The sequence below is a fragment of the Mastomys coucha genome, unplaced genomic scaffold (assembly GCF_008632895.1).
Source record: "Mastomys coucha isolate ucsf_1 unplaced genomic scaffold, UCSF_Mcou_1 pScaffold6, whole genome shotgun sequence".
In the NCBI taxonomy this organism is placed as follows: domain Eukaryota; kingdom Metazoa; phylum Chordata; class Mammalia; order Rodentia; family Muridae; genus Mastomys; species Mastomys coucha.
In genome coordinates, this window is record NW_022196912.1 from 84,108,889 (window position 1) to 84,129,433 (window position 20,545).

The window sequence follows — 20,545 nt, forward strand, 5'->3', positions numbered from 1 at the left end:
ATTATATCATTGATATATTATATAATTACATATTGTATAATATATTATTAAATTATATATAATATAATATATAATAATAATATATTGTAATATTATATATATTTCTAAACAAAAAATATGAAATTTTAATTTCCTTCCTTCCTTCCTTCTTTCCTTCCTTCCTCCCTTCCTTCCTTCCAAAACAGAATCTCAGCGAGTAGCCCAGGCTGACCTTGAACTCCAGGTTGTCTTGCCACAGACTTTCAGTGAAAGTGCCAGCACACTTGGTAGAAGTTTTCCTAGGTGGTCTACAGTGTGCTGGATAGACACAGTGGAGCCAGTGCAGCAGGGCACACCTTTCTCCGAGCTCTCAGGAGGCAGAGCCAGGCAGATCTCATGAGTCTGAGGCCAGTCTGGTCTACTGAGTGACTCTGAACATATGATTTATAACTAAAATATTTCCCTTCCTTCCTCTTCTTTCCCTTCCCTTCCCTCTCCTTCCTTCCTTTCTTCTTCCATCCCTACTTCATGTTTCTCCCCTCCTCCCTTTTTTTTCCTAGCAAAAATTCTGTATGTAGCTCCGACTGATTTTGAAGTCACTGTGTAGCCCAGGCTAGCCTCAAATACATTGTCTTATTTCAGCCTCTTGGGTGCTGGGATTACAAGTGTGCACCTCCATGCCCCAGCTCAGCTTTCCCTTTAAGATCTGAGGTGACTGTAGTGGTGAACACATGGCAAGGCAGGAGCATTGTGACCCAGGGGCCAGCCTGGCTACATGCTGACACTGTCTTGGGAAGATCAAAATTCTTTCATTTTGCCGGGCGGTGGTGGCGCACGCCTTTAATCCCAGCATTTGGGAGACAGAGGCGGCAGATTTCTGAGTTCGAGGCCAGCCTGGTCTACAGAGTGAGTTTCAGGACAGCCAAGGTTACACAGAGAAACCCTGTCTCAAAAAAACAAAAAATCCAAAAAAAAAAAAAAAAAATTATCTTTCATTTTGATTAATTCAAAGTTGGATTTTAATTTTTTATCCCTTGCTACAGGATTTCTATTCATGGAGAAAGCCCCAAACACCGGTCGTGGCACACTTTAACAGCAATAGCTGACGATAAGCTTTTCCTATTTGGTGGACTAAGTGCAGATAATATTCCACTAAGTAAGTCTGTACAGCTTGGCATACAGTCTTTACCTCCTTTACCCAGGCATCTGGGAAAGGATGGGAGTGTGGGAGCCAAGTGTGGTAGTGAGGGGCGTCTTATGGGCAGGGATGGCTAAGCACTGCTTTACAGTCTTCCTGCTAATGTGTGTGAGAGTGTGTGCATATATGCATAGATGTTCCACAGTGCACGTGTAGAAGACAGGAGAAGTGAGAGTTGGTCCTCTCCTACCACGCGGGTCCCAGGGATGAACCTCAATTCATCATGCTGGGCAGCAGGTACCTTCCCTGCTGAGCCATCATCTTGCTGGCCCCATTATCTTGGATTGTTTGTTTGTTTGATTTTGTTTAATCGAAAAATTAATTGATTTTTTTAAATTTTTTTTTTTACTTTCTATGTATAGGTGTTTTGCCAGCATGTATGTTTATGCCATGTATATGCAGTGCCCATATAGGCCAGAAGTACTCCATCCCTTGGAATTAGAGTTACTGGTGGTTGTGAGCAGTCTTGTAGGAACTGGGAATTGAACCTGGATACTCTGCAGAAGCAGCAGTGCTCTGAACTACTGAGTCATCACTATCACTTCTCCAATCTCTTGTTTTGTGTTGTAGACACGGTTGTCTCCCTATGTTGTTTTGCTGTCCTGCAACTCACTCTGTAGACCAGGCTGGACACAAACTCAGAAATCTGCCGGCCTCTGCCTCTGGAGCACTGGGATTAAAGGTGTGCCCACCACACCTGGCTCATTTTTTGATTTATTGTATTTTGTACTTATACCGAAGTCATTCTTTCCTCCCTGTGTCGCTAACTACATGCTTACACTATGACCTGATGTGATGGGGCTGGGTCATAGCTCACAGGTTGAGTTTTGTTTTGAACGTGCAAGGTCATGGCCCTAGGACAGGAAAAAGAAAAAAATCAAAGCTCTTTTCCAATCCCACATCCTGTGAGTCTGTGTCCTGATTTTTTGTGTAGATGCTTATTGTACTGTAAACTAGACTGAAGGACAGCTTTCCCTGAGGCTGGAAATGCAGCAGTGGAAGGAAGGACAGTTGTTGTTGTTGTTGTTGGGTTTTGGGGGTTTTTTTTGTTTTTTTTTTTGTTTTTTTGTTTTTTTGGTTTTTTTGGTTTTGGTTTTTCGAGACAGGGTTTCTCTGTATAGCCCTGGCTGTAATGGAACTCACTCTGTAGACCAGGCTGACCTCAAACTCACAAATCTGCCTGCCTCTGCCTCCCAAGTGCTGGGATTAAGGGTGTGTGCCACCACTGTCTAGCTAGGCCAGTTTTTTCTGTTTTAGAACTACAAAGTGTTCAACAGAATCTGTAACTCCTCTAGCTGGTAATTTTTTTTGTTTGTTTTACATTTATTTATTCACTTATGTACAGATTGCTTGTATGTGTATATATGTGTGTGTTTGCACCTGCACACACACCCCATTGACACATTGAGGTCATAGAACAGCTTGTGGGAGTCAGATATCTCCTGCCATTTTGACCAGGACAGCGGGTCGGGGCAGCAAGCGCTGCTACCCACTAAGCTGTCTGGTTGGCCTAGAAGTCTGTAACTCCTGTCACTGCTTGTTCTAAGAGCTATGAGTTTCCTAATGAAGTTGGGCTTTTTTTCTAAGCAGAAAATTGTAGCATCAGGGCACACAAATGACCAAAGTGTGTATGGCTAGCTTTGACATGTTAGAGTATTTTCTTAATCAAATTATTTTTTCCATTTTATTTATTTATTTATTTGTGTGTGTGTGTGTGTGTGTGTGTGTGTGTGTGTGTGTGTGTGTGTATGCACACACATGCCAGAACCTGGGTGTAGAAACAAGAGGACAACTTTCAGGAGTAACTTCTCTTCGCCTAGATGATCTATGCTCCAGTCTTAGCAGCAGGTACATTTACCTGCAGAGCCATCTTATGGGCCTTAACAAAAATCTTTCTATGAGTATAGATATTTTTCATTTAGAAATTTTACATACCACTGGTATTGGGTTCTGATGATGCCAATTAACCTTGGTTTGTGTTGCTTATATTCTTATGCTTGCCCCGCATCATCTGGTTATCTCTACTGCTACCTGCCCTTGCTAAATCTGACTGGAGTCTGTCCTTCCTGTGATCCTGGTTGTATCAGAACTCCTCAGAGTCAAGCTGTCTCTGTGATCCTGTGACCCTGGGCTTGTTAGAGCACCTAGGAGTGGAACTTCCTCTGGGTGTTGTAGGACTGGCTGCAGAGTTTGCACCCAAGGTCTGCTCAGGGCACCAGCCTGCCCAGACAGACCCAAAGCAACCCAAGCCACTGGGCTGACAGAGTTCCTATGTGCCTGGGTCCTGCTGGTTCCAATTACTCCCGGACAGATGTTGTGTCCTCCTTACCTCTGATCCTGGCTGTATTAGAGCGCCTGGGAGTGGAGATTCCTCTGGGTGTTGCTGGGACCTGAAGGAACCTGAGCCACTGGGCTGGCAGAGTTCCTGTGTGCCTGATCCTGCTGGTCCCAGTTACTCCCAGTGTTGGGACAGATGTTATATCCTCCTCACCTCTGATCCTGGGCATCACAGTTAGTGTTCTTAACTGCTGAGTCAGCTCTCCAGCCTCATGATTGCTATTTTTGATTAGCATTTGGGACACTGAGTGAGCTAACCCTTCCTTCCTTATAGACTAAAATCAAGCTTTGTTTGCATGGACACTATAACATTTCATTTTGTTGCATATCCACAGCTATATGAAAACTGTCCACACCGCTTAGCAACATATATTGAAGTGTCTACGGGGAGAACGATACAAGATCTAGGATTTAACAATTCAACAAGAACCACATAGCGGCAGATAGCACATGTGGCAAAGTTTGTTTCTTTTGTCTCTTCCTCCTTCCTGTGTCTCCCATCTTTCTTCTTTTTGGTGCTGAGATTGAACCAGGGCCTCAGATTTTACTAAAAGCCATAAACCTTGATAGCTGTTGCTTCTAGGATGTGGGGGGTCCTCATATTGTAAATGTTTAAATGTTTATGATATTTATGAGAGTGTTTAAAGTGTTTATGAAAAATTTGCAAGCTCACCCAAGATAATAATACAAATTAAGGTGATAAACCTTGAAAAAAAATAAAATTATATCCCAAAGGCCTAATCATAATTTCTGAACTGTCCCAATATTGCAGGTGATGGCTGGATTCATAATATAACAACAAACTGTTGGAAACAACTTAGACATTTACCTTACACCAGGCCCAGGTAAGCCCTAAAGTAAAACAGTTGAGAGTTTGTAAAGCTTTAAGATTTAGAACAGAATACATAGTGTTTGTAAGGAAACAATAAGCAACAGAAAGTTACTTTTCAAATTAGCCTCATGTCAATTAACTACATTAATTATTTTGATTATGTTTATTGGAAATGACTTATCTTCTTTTTATCCATAGTTGCACAATTGACAATGCTACTTTCAGCTAAATATATGTTTGTCCAATAATTATAAAAAAGCACAAATTAATTTAAAACCTGTTATAAGATCTATTTCCAATGTTACTCTTTTTAATAAATAGATAAGAATAGGGTTAGCTTTAATCATGGTTATTTTTAGAAGACATTTAAAGCAATTTATTGGGATATTTGTGTTCATGCTATGTAGAGACATGATTTTTTTTCCTTATCAACAGTCTGAGCAGGGCATGATAGTCCCTCCTTGTTATCCCAGCTTTTGGGAAATACAGGAAGGATGACTAAGACCTTAAGGTCATTGTTATCTATATAGTGAGTTCAGGGTTGCCTGAGCTACATGAAACCTTGTCTCAAAATAAACAGCAGTGTGATATATTCATTAATGTGAATATTTTAAAATGCTACTTATTTGATGTATATTATAGAATAAATATTGTGGAAACAATATGCTATTATTAAAGAAAACCAAATACTGCTATAATAATTTTTCACTTTAATTGACTAGTTTAATGAATATGTCCTCATAGGAATTTCAGATCTAGCATGCTATAGGTCATCTGCAGACTGCATATTGTCTCCTGGAATGTATTTCAGAAGTGACCTTGCTCCAGATTGTTTGTGTTAGTGTTAACTTAAGATGTATCTTTCTGTTGTTAAACAAATGATAATTAATAGCTTACTTCAGAAAATGACTTAAGTATTCATATGTACATCTATACTAATACTGGTTTAGAAACCACCATAGCTGCATATGCTATTCTTATATTTTTATGTCTAAAACTTCATTAGAATATATTAACATGTGTAGCTCTTTTGAAAGATATTTGCTTAATTCAAAAAATTTTATTGAGACAGCTTTCACGTTCAGCTGCTGCTTAGCTTTTGTCTTTACAAAGTCACTGAGGACACGCAATGCATGTCGTCACCTGGGACAGGAGGGGCTCCTAGTCTCTCCTAGGGTTTCTTTTTTTCCAGTTTTACAAATACATTAATTATGGATGACAGTGGTAGTAAATATGTTTAATTTAAAGTTTTCTGACTTCCATTTCAAGCCTTACTATGTAATTAGAGCAGAACTGTTATCAATACTGTTAGTTAGAGCTAGAGCTGTGTGCCACGCTGTCTTTGCCTGAGCTGACATGTCCTGTCCATGCTTTGTTAGAATGTTCAGGTCATAAGTGTAGAGCAGCTGAGAGGACAGAACTGTCAGTCTGTAGAGAACGTCAGGTTGCAAGCTAGATGCCACCAAAATCAAGGCAGGAAAGGCTTTCCAGTGTTCTTCGGAGATGAAGTCCAGGCCCGAGTTCCCCTCAGGCAGATAAGACAGAGGCAGATCTGCCTTCAGGTATGAGGTGGAGGAGACCAGATGGGGTAGAGCTGACTGTAAGGAGAACTCTATGTGTGTGTGGTTTGAATGAAAGTGATGAGTGAGGTCACATACCATGTGAAATGACAGCTGCCAGTCTTCTCTTAGAGTGCTAGGGGTCCTTGGACTCAGCACTGTTGACATTTTCAAGGGAGCAGCTCACTGTTGCTAGGCATGCCCTGTGTGTTGTGATGCCTGGGAGCATCCTGCTTGAGACACACTGTCCTGTGATGAAACAATGAAGGGAAGCGCTCTGTTCTCCAGGCCTCACTGTATGTGAATGTATGCCTGGTTATGTGACCCTCTGTAGAGCTGTGAGGAATGAATGTATCTGTAAAGATGTCATAGAAAGTGCTGGCCTGAAGAGCCTAAGTCCTGTCACATCCCCTTAATACTGACAGCATTACCCATAATTCCCATGGCTTCTCTCCTGGAAATTAACTCAGTCCTTCCCATGAATGAGAACAGTATTTTTTTTTTTTGTCTCCTGTGCCTAACCTCTCTCTAATCCCATGCCCACCCCCTTGACATTATCTGGGTTCCTGCTGAAAATTTATACCAGTCTCCACTCCAGCAGGTGACCTAGAGACCTGGGCAGAGTATTTACCAAACAACAGCTCTCATGCTCCACCCTGGGTCACGTGTGCATTGGTCACTGAGTGTGTGTGGGATTGAAGACGTGTGCAGAGTCCTGCTGTTTGCACTTGTGGGGTTTAAGTAAAAGGGATAAATGTATAAAAATAAACTATTCAATAGTAAATACATGAAATATATTGTTATTTTGGGTGACTATGCTTCTGTAATTTGTTCTATTATGAAAAGCACCCTAAATCAGGATGCCAGGCAGGGATCTAAGGGCAGCCTGAGATGCACAGCGAGTTCCAGGCCAGCCTGCTCTGAGATATATGAAACCCTGCTTCAACAGAAGCTAGCTATGGTGGTACCCACCTGTAATCCAGTGCTTGGGAGGAAGAGGCGGGCATAGCAAATTCCAGGTCAGCCTGGTCTACACAGAAAGACACCCCCCCTCCTTTTTAAAAAAGAAAAATACAGGGCTCTATTAAAGTCAAAATAATGACTTTGTAAAATTCTAAATTTGTCTTATAAAATTGAAAATTTACCTGCATAGTTTTTCTAAGAGCTAGAGCCTATGGAAATATTGAACTTTATAAAGCAATACAATTGTTTTGGTAAATAATAAGAAATTTGAGATAGGTGTGAACTATCTATCCATTTCCCAGATAGCACTAGATACTCTCTACTCATTCATGAGGTAGTTTGTATATTTAATGAATGAATAAATTAATCTTTTCATGTATTTGTTTTTGCTAATCAAAAGTTTTGGAGTACCTACTGGGTGCAAAGTCCCATTCTGGGCATCTTTGGAAGGGGGCATTAGAATACTCAAGTTGCAGTGGTGCACTGGTGTGAGCCTTACAGCCACTCCTGAAGGCAAGAGCACCTAATGCATAGCATTTGCTGATTTCCAAGGTGTATAAACTCCCACCATGACCGATACCAAGCTACCAACGTGATGTCACTGAACCTGAAGCTGGAAGGAGATTCGCAAAATCGGCTTCAAATAGCCAGTGACCCAGTTCCAGCACACCACTGTGGCCATTTCTGACCTCACAGACTTCAGGCTTGTAGGGAGCTAGAAGACAAACGTCCAATAGCATATAGAGCAGCTGATCTTCAAATGTAAGTTAGGACAGTATAAAGTGAGCAAGCCAATGTCAAGGATTTGAGCAGAACCAGTTTGCATGGGTAATTTGGAGCAGTTCCTGGGGGTGGAGCCTGTGAAGGAGTAACTTAACCTAAGCTTAAGGAAAAATGAGCAAAGGCCTGGAGCTTTTATACCTTAGGGTCAGTGGAGTTGGGGAAAAGGGAAGGCTCATCTGTGGAAAGGCAAAAACTAAGCTTTGTAGAGAAAAATAGTTGTTGATCAAAACTATTAGACCAGAAGAACCAGCTCTTCCAGCAGAGATATGTCCTGATCAGGACGTTCCCAAGACAACAGTGGATTATGACAATTTACCATAGGGCTGGAATCAGTAGGAAAGGGATTGCCACATATATAGGCCTCGGGTTTAGCCCCTAGTACTGAAACAAAACCAAACCACTCACAGATCTGCAATAGAGTCCAAAATATTTAAAAGAGACAAACCTGGAGATTCCTGAGACAGAACTGATAAATGTTTGAGGGACAAAAGTGCTGGTTGCCCAGTTTAACCACTGCACACTCAAGCCAGGCCATTTCACCACACCCTGTGTGTGTGTGCAGATACTAGGAACCACTTAAAACTTTTTGAATTTAAAATACTGTCTGAAGCTGGGTGAGATGAGAGATGGAAAAACCGAGGAACCCATTATGGTATTCTGTACCCAGAGTGATGGGTTTAAGGTAGAAATATGAGGGGGATTTCATGTGTGTTTGTCAGCTGATGGGTCCCAGAACAGGAAAAAAGGGCAAACATGACAGGAAGTGACATAGGGGCCCCAAAAGAGTTGGGACAGGTGCCCGTCTCTCCTGAGGGTCCTTTAAAACTCATTTCAAGAATATGTATCAGATAAAGGGTTGAGCAAAGCTGGGCTCTGAGATGGATTACTGGGAATTCTCTCTAACTGGCACATGATGTAGTGGACTGAAGAGAACCCATTAAAAGATACCTTTCAGCGTGTGTGCTTTGGAATTATGTTCTGTATGTACACGCTCTTCCCTCACAGTGTCTCATTCTGCTTATGCTTTTCTGTCATAGGTTATGGCACACAGCCTGTCTGGGAAAAGAAAATGAAATAATGGTATTTGGTGGGAGCAAAGACAACTTGCTTTTCTTGGATTCAGTAAGCAAATCTTATATTTAAATATTTTTGCTAAGTATTGTAATATGCAAACAGCTATTCAGCAATATTGTTGCTATGGTAACTGCAAAGCACAGAAGAACCAGAAGTATTGTCTGGAAGGACCGCCCTTCCAAGTCAGAGGTTTGTGATGCATGTCAGGATACTTCAGGTTTACAGACCAAGATCAGTCAATATCACTACCTAAATAATTTTAAAAGGGCTTTCTCTTTTCAGTGCTGGGACTCGAACCTAGGGCCTTGCACTCACACACATGGCTAACACTCAACCTCCAAGCCATGTCCCCATCTCCCTTTTCTTTCTCCCTGAGCATTACCACAATATGAGTACTTGTAGTTTAACTGTATTAAAATGTCTGTATATAAAAAATATGTAATCATAGGAATAATCACCCAGAGAATTAATTTTTAAATTACTTTTGTTGTTGTTTTGAGATAGGGTCTCATTATGTAGCCCTGGCTGTCCTGTACTCACTATCTAGACCAGACTGGCCTCAAACTCACCCAGATGCACTCACCTCTGCCTCCTTAATGCTAGGATCAAAAGGTGTAATTTATTAATGGAAGAGACAGGATTTGACTAACCCTCTGAGCCTCTAACTTCTCCCTGGGAGAGATGGTTCTATTTCTTTGAGTCCCGTTGGGTTTGTTGCTGCTTCCCATCTGCTTTGAGTTTTAAGTGGTGCAGCTTTAACATGCTATAAAACTGATGGGATCAACAGGTCACACTAGAGAGCCTTGTTCCCTCTCTCATACCCCATCGGAAGTGCAGAGCAGCTGGCTAATCACACCTGCTGTACTGATGGACAGGCACTGAATGCTCCAGTTTGCAGAGGATGCTAAAGAATATCAAGACTGAGTGAACAGGAATGGGAGATAACTAGCCAGACTCCCACCAAAAGGGCAGTAGCTCCCTTTCTTGTCCTTAGGCACAGGTCGATTCTACAGAGTGACAAACCTTAAAGAGAGATGGTTTTGTAGTCTGTGGCCACCAGCTCAGTCGTGTACAGTGAGGGCTCTAGAGCTATCTTCAGCTTACACAGTGCTCTGCTAAAGCACTAAAGCCAGGACTCTGCTAAATGGAAAAGCCTTCCCCATGTGCACAAGGCCCTAGGCCCAAGGCCCATCATTGGCCCTTCCCAATGGAACATTGTGGTTTGTCTTACTTTTCTTGGCACTAGAAGTCCTTATTTAGAAAGTAGGCATGGTGGTATAGACTTGCTTCAGAGGTTCAGGCAGGAAAATTGAGGGCTCAAGGCCAACTTGTGCTACATAAAGAGACCATCTCTCAAAATACAAAAAAGTGAACAGTGACCGGGCAGTGGTGCCACATGTCTTTAATCCTAGCGCTTGGGAAGCAGAGGCAGGAAGTGATCTGAGTTTGAGGCCAGCCTGCTCCACAGAGCAAGTTCTAGGACAGCCAGGGCTATTCAGTGAAATCCTGTCTAAAAAGAGAAGGAGGAGGAAGAGGAGGAGGAGGAAGAAGAAAAGAAGGAAAAGAAAAACATGAAAATGAACAATAAATGAACAATCCTCTACGTAGAACACAAGTTTATCATTAAAATAATAGTTTTGAATAAGACATGGTAGCAAACAACTGTGGTCCTTGAACTCAGAAGACCTAAGTAAGAAGGATTGCCTGAAGTTTGAGGCCAGCCTAAACTACATAGTATCAGAGCAGCCAGCGCTGCACAGCAAGACCCTGCCTTTAAAACAGTGACACAGAAGCCAGCAGCTGGAGCATGGCTCAGCAGCTCAGAGCACACACTCCTGTTACAAAAGACTCAAGTTCAGTTTCTGGGACCCACGTCAGGCGTTCACAACTGCCTGTAACTTAACAGAGACCCTAGCATCTCTGTCCTCCACATAATTAAGAAAATAAAAACAAATCTTGCCGGGCGGTGGTGGCGCACGCCTTTAATCCCAGCACTTGGGAGGCAGAGGCAGGTGGATTTCTGAGTTCAAGGCCAGACTGGTCTACAGAGTGAGTTCCAGGACAGCCAAGGCTACACAGAGAAACCCTGTCTCGAAAAACAAACAAACAAAAAAATCTTAAGCAAGATGTAATTAAGAAAATAATATATAAAACCAAAGTAAGAATTCAAATTAAAATTACCATTATGAATTGTGAAATTATAAATACCTATTTGAAAGGATTAGGGAACTCCCATCATATTCATATTCACATTTATAATTATTATATAGGGTATTGATTCGGCAAAAGTTTGTTTACTGAAATTTGGTATTCATATACCTCATGTTTTCAAATAGAAAAACCATATATGTGCAGATGTATGTCTGTGGCTTTGTATACTTGTGTGCTTGTGTGTATCTATGTTACTAGTTAAAGAGAAATTTATTGGCTATTTTACACTTATACAATAGAAGTGTTCTGTAGTTAAGGTACTGTTAATTTCTTCAAACCTTTGGTAAGACCTCTTTTTTTTTAATTGACTAGGGTCACTGTAATGATTTATTGATCTTTCAAACACAGCCCTATTCACTGCTCAGGTAAGTAAATACAGTATTTTTACACATATATGATGTCATATATAAATATGTGTGTGTGTGTGTGTGTGTGTGTGTGTGTGTGTGTGTGTGCACGTGTGTGTATATTCCGGGGCTGTAAATTCATTTAGTTGATGTTACCTCCCGTCCTGGGCACAGTCTACCGTACTGTATAAGCAGACCGTGGCAGCTGCTGTCTGTAAGCCCAGCACTATGGAGAGAAGTGGAGTTCACAGTAGTGAACTTGTAGTGAGTTTGGTTTTAGGGGATTTATTGTTGTATTAGGCATTTTTTTTGTTTTTGAAAAAGAACTTACAGTTGGATCAGTGGGGGTGGGGAGGATCTGGAAGGTCTTGAGGGAGAAGAAGTCTATGATCAAGATATATTTAAATTTAAAAAATGTTTTAAATAATAAAAATTTAAAGAAAAATTTAAAGCAGGGAAATTCTGCAATTAGCTACAGAGTGAAATGACCTTTAAGATGTACCTAGTGAGATCTGTCATTCACAAAGGAACAAACACTGTGTGGTTCCTGTATCTGAAGTAACTGGAATGGACACACTCGTGTGACAAAGGGTAGATGAGAGGTAGCCAGAGGCTTGGCATGATGTAATAGATTCAGGATTTCTCTAAGGAGAATAAGGAATGGGGAGGGCTATGGCTGCAAACACGCTTACATGTACCACAGTGCTTAACTTTAACTATACAAAATGTCTGCTAAGCAAAGAAAAGGCAAAGTCTGTGCTACGAAACTATGATAATCTCCTTGCTCCTCCTTGGAGGGGGACTTACACTATTTTACAGGTAGTTCATGACTTGAATTCAAGAAAATATTTACATCTGCCTAAGAATAATAACTAGATGTGAGGCCACAGGCCTTTAGTCCCACACTCAGGAGGTCGAAGCAGGCAGATCTTTTGTGAGTTCAGGCCAGCCTGGTCTACATAGCAAGTACTAAGCCATGAGGAGCCACATAGTGACCCTGTGTCTCAGAAAAATATATAGTCAAACTTGTCCCATGACAATAGACTAGTATGATTTTTAAAATTAAAATATACAGGATTTATGTTCAGCCTGAGCACAATGGCTCATGTCTTTAATCTCAGCACTTAGGAGGCAGGGGCTGTATTTCAACTTTCTGGAAATCAGAGTATGTTTGGTAAATATCATATAATATGTATATACACATATACACTTAAAATAGAAAATTTTAAGCTGGGCTTGGTGCATGTGCCTTTAATCCAGGCATTTGGGAGACAGAGGAAGATGTATTTGAGTTCGATGCTAACTTTGCTACAGAGTGAATTCCAGGACAGACAGGACAACCAATAGATAACCAGAGAAACCTGCTTCAAAAACACCCTAATAATAATAATGATAATAATAACAGCGATGACAACAGCAATAAAATAATTATGATTGTAATAATAGAATTCCTTTTCACTCAGAAGCTGTTACTTCACTGCTGTCTGTCTCCAAGGCGCTGGGATCACCTGTGTGTGCCCACGCCCAGGTGACAGTCATGAGGAAGTAGATTTTAGCAATAGAGAAAAACAAATAGACATTGGCTGAGCAGGGTACTTCTAACACAGTAGTGCTCCAGGGCACAGCTCAGTGGTGATGTCTGCAGAGTTGACACCTTGGTTTGTTCCCACAATCACCAGAAAAGTGAATAAAATAGTGCAGAAAAAAAGGAAGTGTAAAAACAGTGTAACCAATGTGTTAGTTAGAGCAGGCCATTGAGAAAGCTTTATTGCTAGAGGGTTGTCAGGCAAAGAGAAGACATGAGCCTAAGAAGAGTGGGAAGATGTGAGATGTCTCCGGAGCTCACTGGGAGCGCACTGGCCAGGCTGTGCGGCACAGTGACACTTGGCGGAGAGAGGGGTTAATGTCTAGTGGTGTCGTGTCTGCACAGATGTGGTTTACCTCAGCTTTCAAGGCAGCTAATCCCAGGTGCAGAGAAACTGATGGAGGCTTGGAGTTTGGCCAGGATGATGTAACAGGAAGAGTGGAGAGGAGGGGCATCCTAGCCACTGGCAAGAGAATGCAGTGCAGATGGTCTGGACTGGATAGGAAGGTAAGGTAAAGCTGGAGGAGGTTTAATATTTGGAGAATTGGGCAGAGTCAGAGTAAGGGAGCCAAGGATGGCACCATCACTCAAGTGGCTGAGGTAGGAGAGTGGCTGAGGGTTCAAGACCATCCTGTGCCATGTGTGAACTCCAGGACTACTTGGCTACAAGGTAAGACCATTTCTCAAAAGGGGGCAAAGTACAATCAGGCTAGAAAACTGTCTCAGTGGCTAAGTGTATGTGCTGGTTTTACAAGGAGGCCAAGTTCAGTTCCCTGCTCTCACGATGTGCAGCTCAAGATGGTAACTCCAGTTCCAGAAGATTTGACCCCTTCCTCCTCTGGAATCTGGCGACCTGCATACACGTGATGCACATAAACACACACAGGCACACAGACATATATATATATATATATATATATATATATATATATATATATATATATATATAATGTATATATAATATAAAACAAATAAATATTTAAAACTTTTGGAAAAACAGCTGGGCATGGTAGCACACACATTTTATCCCAATACTCAGGAGGCAGAGACAAGCAGATCTCTGAGTTCAAGGTTACCCTGGTCTACAGAGTGAGTTCCAAGACAACCAGGGCTACACAGAGAAACCCTGTCTCAAAAAACAAAGAAAAACATTTATATGAAAAAAAATTTGAAAAGCTGTCAAAGGCCAGCTTTAACCCCACAGGGTAAACTGAGTCAGGCAGCAAAGTGTGATGTCAGTAATTGTGCTGAAAGCAGCTTACAGGGATCAACGCTAAGAGGGGCTGACAGGGGCTGCTGCCTATGGCAGGCATCAATTAGAGAAAAAGAAAGGGGGAAAATCAAACATATACACAAACACTCACACACACACACACACACACACACACACACACACACAGTGGATAAAGCAAAAGCAGGCTCCCTTTCTCTTAACCCTTTTATAACCCTTAAGACAAAGTTTTTCTATTTAGAAAGAAAATTACTTCATATCCACAAGTTACACATTTTCTAAAAATAATCACCATAAAAACATATTCTTCAAAAACAGATTAAAATCATTACATAGGAGGAAATTACAATAGGATTGTTGATCATGTATTCCTTTTTTGAAACTTATATCTAACTCAACAATGCTCATCTACTTTCTTTCCACAAGCTCATTGTAACCCCAGAGTAGGAATTCTTTAGTCATTGATTAACAACATTTAAGCACTCCGAGTCTGTAGCAGCAGGTTTCTCCTATGCTTGGCTGACAACAGTCTGTATAACGTAAGAACTAGGTTTAGTCTTAGTTTTGAAGTCTTGATCAGCTAGACTGGTTAATCATCTGTCCTATGTTATATGTTCATATAATAAAATTGTGTGCTCTTTATTCATAACCTTCCTATTTCATGGTGCACACCAAAAACATCTTACCACATCCATACATCTCAAAATTAAGGAACTCAGGCCTAACCAAGAGTGAATGCCTTCTTTGATCCTTAACTTGTCCCAAGCCTGTTTTGGTTTGGTTTGGTTTGGTTTTTTGGTTTTTTGAGACAGGGTTTCTCTCCTGGAACTCGACTCTGTAGACCAGGCTAGCCTCGAACTCAGAAATCTGCCTGGCTCTGCCTCCCAAGTGCTGGGATTAAAGGCATGCGCCACCACTGCCTGGCATGCCTATTTTTCTTGCTACTACAATTCTGTGCTTGTAATCAATGAACGCTCCCTGTACTCCTGTCTCTCACTCATGCAGCTCTAGGGGTGCAGTCTATTCCTGATTTTTAACTTTAAACTTCTATCAACTGCCCTAACTTCCCAAAATTATATAAATCAAGCTAATTTCCTAATACTACTGAAGTCAAATCAGGAATTCCATACATTAATTCATATAAATAGCATTATCTCAAGAACTTTCATCTTCATGTTGATCTGCAGGAAGCTTTCCCAACACCTAGGAAGTAATCACACCAGGCGATAGGCAGTGAGGGTCGCCAGTGTCCACTCACACCAAGCCAAGTAAACAAGGAACATGGGAATGACAAGCATGAGAAAGCACATCGGTAGCAAGAGGCAATCCTGGGAGAAGTCTCTGGTGTGGTCCACAGCAGTGCTCACCCGCTGCACCTGTGCAGGACGGTGCGCTGTCTCCACAGACCTCACTTGCCCACTGCAGTTCCTCCTGCATGGTTCCCACCAAAAAAAAAAAAAAATGCATTTCCACACAGAAGCTAAAATCAATAAAGAGACAAACTTATGGTGAGCTGGCAAACTTCTCAGTGATTGGGCTAAGATGAGCAGAAATCCAAATAAGGTGGCCTGGAAGCTGACTGAGGAGACCAGCTCTGGACCACCATGTTGGGCTCATACTCAAATAATGCTAAACACATTTTGATATGTCAAAATTTGAACATAAAGGCTAAGGAGCTAGCCCTGTCAGTAAAGGGCTTGCTGTGCAAACATGAGAACCTGAGTTTGGATCCCCAGCACCAGTGTAAAAAGCTTGGCACTACAGTAGGTGCCTGTAATCCCAGCACTGGGCAGGTGGAGACTGTCCAGTCCCTGGCACTGGCTGGCCACCAGTCAGGCTAGGCAAATTTTTGAACTCCAGGTTCAGTTAGAGACCCTGTCTCAAAATCACCATTGGCATCATCATCATCACCACCATCATCGTCGTCATCATCATTTGTCGATAATAATCATCATCCCCACAATATGGAGGGTGACTGGGAAGACTGGGAGACCTCTGGTCTCTTTACAAACTCCCATGCATTGGCACACACACATGAATGTGTGCACACACATACAGCACATACTCATACACACACACATTTGCATGTGACAAGAACTTGGTGGTTTTTCTATGTGATGCCTATTCACCCCTGTGGATTGTCCATCCTGCAGTCAATGTGATTATTTTAATTTAAATGTTAGGTCAAGGCATTTATCACTGGCCATTTTGAAATGCTGAGAGAAAAGAAATATGAATAAGACAGAAACATTGGAAGGCTCAGTAAGAACACATATGTACATATGTGTATATATAATGGGGCAAATTATGTATGCTGTTTTATAGATTGTTTTTACAATAGATAGGTATTTCTGTGCATGTATTCAACAATAGTTCTATGTCTATGTTAGCTATTAAGGTTATATGGATGTGATTGACCAGACTAATGGTAGGTATTTAAGATGTCTGCGATTTGGGGATATTATAAAAACTGAGGCATGAAGTAGTCATAGATATCCTCTTTGGAAGGCATGCAGATCCCCTCAGGAGAAATTCCAAGAAGGAACATTGACAGGTCAGAGATGGCGCTGTGATGTTTTGGTGGCTCCCACTGCCCTTGTCCAACCTCCACTGTCTCTCTTCCTCACACCTTGCTGTGCCCACTCTGACCTCCAGCTATATTTAACCCACTGACTGAGTTGCACTTTCTTTTTTCTTTCTTTTTTTCTTTTTTCTCTTTTTTTAATCATTTCTCTATAAAGCCCTGGCTGTCCTGGAACTCACTCTGTTGACCAGGCTGGCCTCGAACTCAGAAATCCACCTGCCTCTGCCTCCCAAGTGTCGGGATTAAAGGCATGCGCCACCACAGCCCAGCTGTTTTGTTTTTTGTTTTGTTTTGTTTTTTGGGTTTTTTTGTTTGTTTGTTTTTTTGAGACAGGATTTTTCTGCATAGCTCTGGCTGTCCAGGAACTTGATTTGAAAACTAGGCTGGCCTCAAACTCACAGAGATCTGCCTGCCTCTGCCTCCTGAGAGCTGGCATTAAAGGCATGTACCACCACTGCCTACAAATTTCATAACTTTTAAGACTGACACATGTGACAGTTTATGTCCTCCAGTGTAACATCTTGCACATACTTGGCAACATCAGAATTCACATAGGAAAGGAGTACCTACTCATGTTTTTAAGTTTTAACTGTTTTTGAGAATTTCATACAAGAGTACACTGTATCTCTGTCAGTCCCACCCCTCCCTCTCCCTTATTTTTATAATCACTGGTATACAAACTACAAACTAGTTCTATAAGTCCATGTGACTCACTTGCCTGCTGATCTACCCTTCTGTCTTCTTTCATGTCACCTCTTTTCTACCCCAAGAACTGAGTTTCACTTCAGCTTTTGGTTTTCTTTTGGGCTTCATGCATAATGGCAAGTGTTCTACTATTCGGCTAGATGTCCAGCCCCCGAATCCTCTTAATTAAAGAGGATTATGCATGATGAATTGCATTTTCTATTTCCTTGAATTTTTATCTCTAGTGACAATTTTGGAGTCCTGGTTTCTTTAAAAAAACACAGAAATATTAGAAGAATACGATTTAATTTTAATCCCAGGTATAGGATATGGGGCTGTTTCAGACTGTCCATAGCAGGTGACTATGATTTGCCTTGTGTTGTAGCAGAGGTGTGATTTTGCTAACTGCAAATAGTTTCTGCAATTGTGTGACATTTAGAATTCTAGGTACTTTTCAGAGGGTATATAAATATCCTGATAGGTTGGTGGGTTGTTGTTTGGTTGCTGTTGATGACTATTAAGAGTCATGTACAAAGAAGAAATAAGATATTAAATTTGCCCCAAGGAACTTGATGCCCCTAGTTAACAAGAAGTAGTCTAAGGATAATGTCATCCTCTTTCCCCTCTATCTCTTTTTCTTTCCTATCTAGTGTTAGGGAGTTGAAAAGGTGGAAGAGCCGGACAGTGGTGGCACACGCCTTTAATCCCAGCACTTGGGAGGCAGAGGCAGGTGGATTTCTGAGTTCAAGGCCAGCCTGGTCTACAGAGTGAGTTCCAGGACAGCCAGGACTACACAGAGAAACCCTGTCTCGAAAAAACAAAACAATAAACAAACAAAAAGATGGAAGAAAAGGCATGGAGAAGGGTGGAAGAAAGAACCCACAACGTAGCAAACACTGGCTACATTGCTCAGATGTTGTTATCTAGAGTTTTTACACTGACTTTTGTGAAAATTAACTGAGAAAGAAAAAAGAATCCTTAGCTTGCCAGGCACCACAGCACACTCCTGTAACCCTGGTGCGTGTGTAGGCCATAATGAAAGGATCACCTTAAGTCTTAGGCCAGCCTTAGCTATGGAGTGAGTCCATAGCTCACACATGAGCCAACAAGCCGCAGGTGGAGAACGTGTTCCTCTCCCTAGGAGACATGATGCCCACCTCTGGCCTCTGAGGTACTTGTTCTCTCATGTGAATCTCATGCATTCACACAGATACACACACATGTAAATAGCACAAAGATTTGAAAAACAACAACAAAACTAGTGCTTGAGATTCGGCCTGACCATTAAAAACTAAGGTTTCCAACCAAAAACCACCAAACAAACAGGAACATGCTGAATTGGGTGTAGAGGATCAGCTCCGAGCTGGAGTGCTTGCCTGGCGTTCAGGCCGTCCCCAACGTCAGCTCCAGCTCAGCTCCCACGACTTGAGGGGAAGCCCTGTATAATCTGGGTTCAGAAGCTAACCGTTCTCTGTGCTTTATTGACAGGTCATGTCTTGACTGCATTGGGAAAAATGCTATCATTTTAAAAAGTCAAATATCTTTATTACCTCCTAAACTTCTGCAGCAAGTCCTCAAAAAAATAACATTTTGGACTGCAGCTAATTACCGAAAGGAACAAAGAATCCAAAAGGAAGAGACAGAAAATAAGCCGCCGAGGGTCAGTAGCTGCTGAACCCCCTAGATCCAGTGTGTCTGCACATTCGCATCAGACCACACATTCCTCCCTCTGCTGCAGTGAGGGCTGGATTTAAGGACCCAACAGGAAACACACGTTTTGCTAATGTGATTACGTGGTATGGGATATATGGAAATAAGATGTAGTTAAAGATTTATCTCTGTGTTTGTTTACTGATTTGCTTGTAAAAGAATGTGTTCATCCTGGAAATAAGTACAGTATCAACAGATCTCAACTCAATGTGTACTCTTTTCATGAAAGATTATATACATTTGAAAATCAGAAATTGCTCTAAGATCTTCAGAAATCCTGTAACACAACTGTGGATGTAGATATAAAAATATTCCTAATTCCCTTCCATATTCTAAGATCACCTAAGTGTCTCCTTAAATAGCACCATCAGAACTTTCCATCCACATTGTTGAGCAGGGAAGAGTGTTTAGTTGGTTCTGGCTTCACCCCGCTATGACCATGTGGGTGGAGGTTGGTTTTTCTACCAGCTTTGAAATATTGGGGTGTGGGTTATTACTAGCTTTTGAGACATGATAAAATACACTTCGCTTTGGGAAAAGTGTTTCTGAAGTGGTATTTGTAAGTAATGTCGGGTGGTAATCTGGTACCTTTGATTCTCTAACCTCCCCCACCCTGCTTGAGCTATGCTGCTCTGCAGACGTGATGTTCACGTGTCCACACGCTGGCAGCCCTTCTGCTGCTCTTCGCACAACCATCCAGAAAGGAGGCCATACTGTTACATTCCTCAAAACGGTACTTAGGCCATTTTGAGACCCCTTTCTTCATATTCTGTGTCTTCCTTCCATTACAGTTAATTACTAAAGGGTTCAATCTATGACATCACCCCCTGCCTGTCACCATGTAAGTTATTTCTGAACTTTAAAATGCTGGGAGAGTATATTTCTATATTGTATATAATTTATAGTGAAAACTGTACTTCATTAAACTGTAGATGTGTTTTATACATGCTGTATTTTGGATGTGCAAAGCTCCTATTTCTGTGTTTGTGTTTACGCTTTATTTATTGAACACAGTCTGGATTTATTGCCTCCCAGCTTTGTCAGTGTACATCAGTCAGAGTTCATCTCAGTGTGGTGCTGGCAGCATGGCACAGTGTGCCAAGTGCTTGCTGAGCAACCCAGTGGACCAGCACAAGCCAGGAGGAGAGAACCAATGTCATAAAGGTTATTCTCTGACCATCACATGTATGCTGTGGCACATGTGCCCAAATATAGAATGCACACAATACAACAATATCAAATAAATAACACTTAAACTTTTCAGTGTAGATTTTTAATTTTTCTTATCATTTTTAGTCTGTATAACAGATTTAGAAAATGAATTTTATAAATAATATACTTCTTGGGGGAAATTATCATTATGAACTTAAATATCAGCATTTTATGATTAAGAATACACACATATAATTAGCCCATAAAAAGGCAGAACACTGGGCTGGAGAGGTAACTCAGCAGTTAAGAGCACTGA

General features: G+C 41.4%; 1 protein-coding gene across 4 annotated transcripts in view; it reads left to right on the forward strand.

The window, feature by feature from the left end:
* Nucleotides 1-20,338, forward strand: part of Klhdc1 (kelch domain containing 1) — a 38,878-nt gene extending 18,540 nt beyond the window's left edge. For all 4 annotated transcript variants that reach the window (XM_031356266.1, XM_031356267.1, XM_031356268.1 and 1 more), the window contains 5 exons: nt 1,023-1,135; nt 4,287-4,359; nt 8,689-8,773; nt 11,249-11,301; nt 18,856-20,338. In XM_031356266.1, coding sequence (XP_031212126.1) covers nt 1,023-1,135; nt 4,287-4,359; nt 8,689-8,773; nt 11,249-11,301; nt 18,856-19,042 — 511 coding nt within the window. In that variant the 3' untranslated portion in view covers nt 19,043-20,338. The remainder of the gene's footprint in view (nt 1-1,022; nt 1,136-4,286; nt 4,360-8,688; nt 8,774-11,248; nt 11,302-18,855) is intronic.
* Nucleotides 20,339-20,545: the final 207 nt, after the last annotated feature.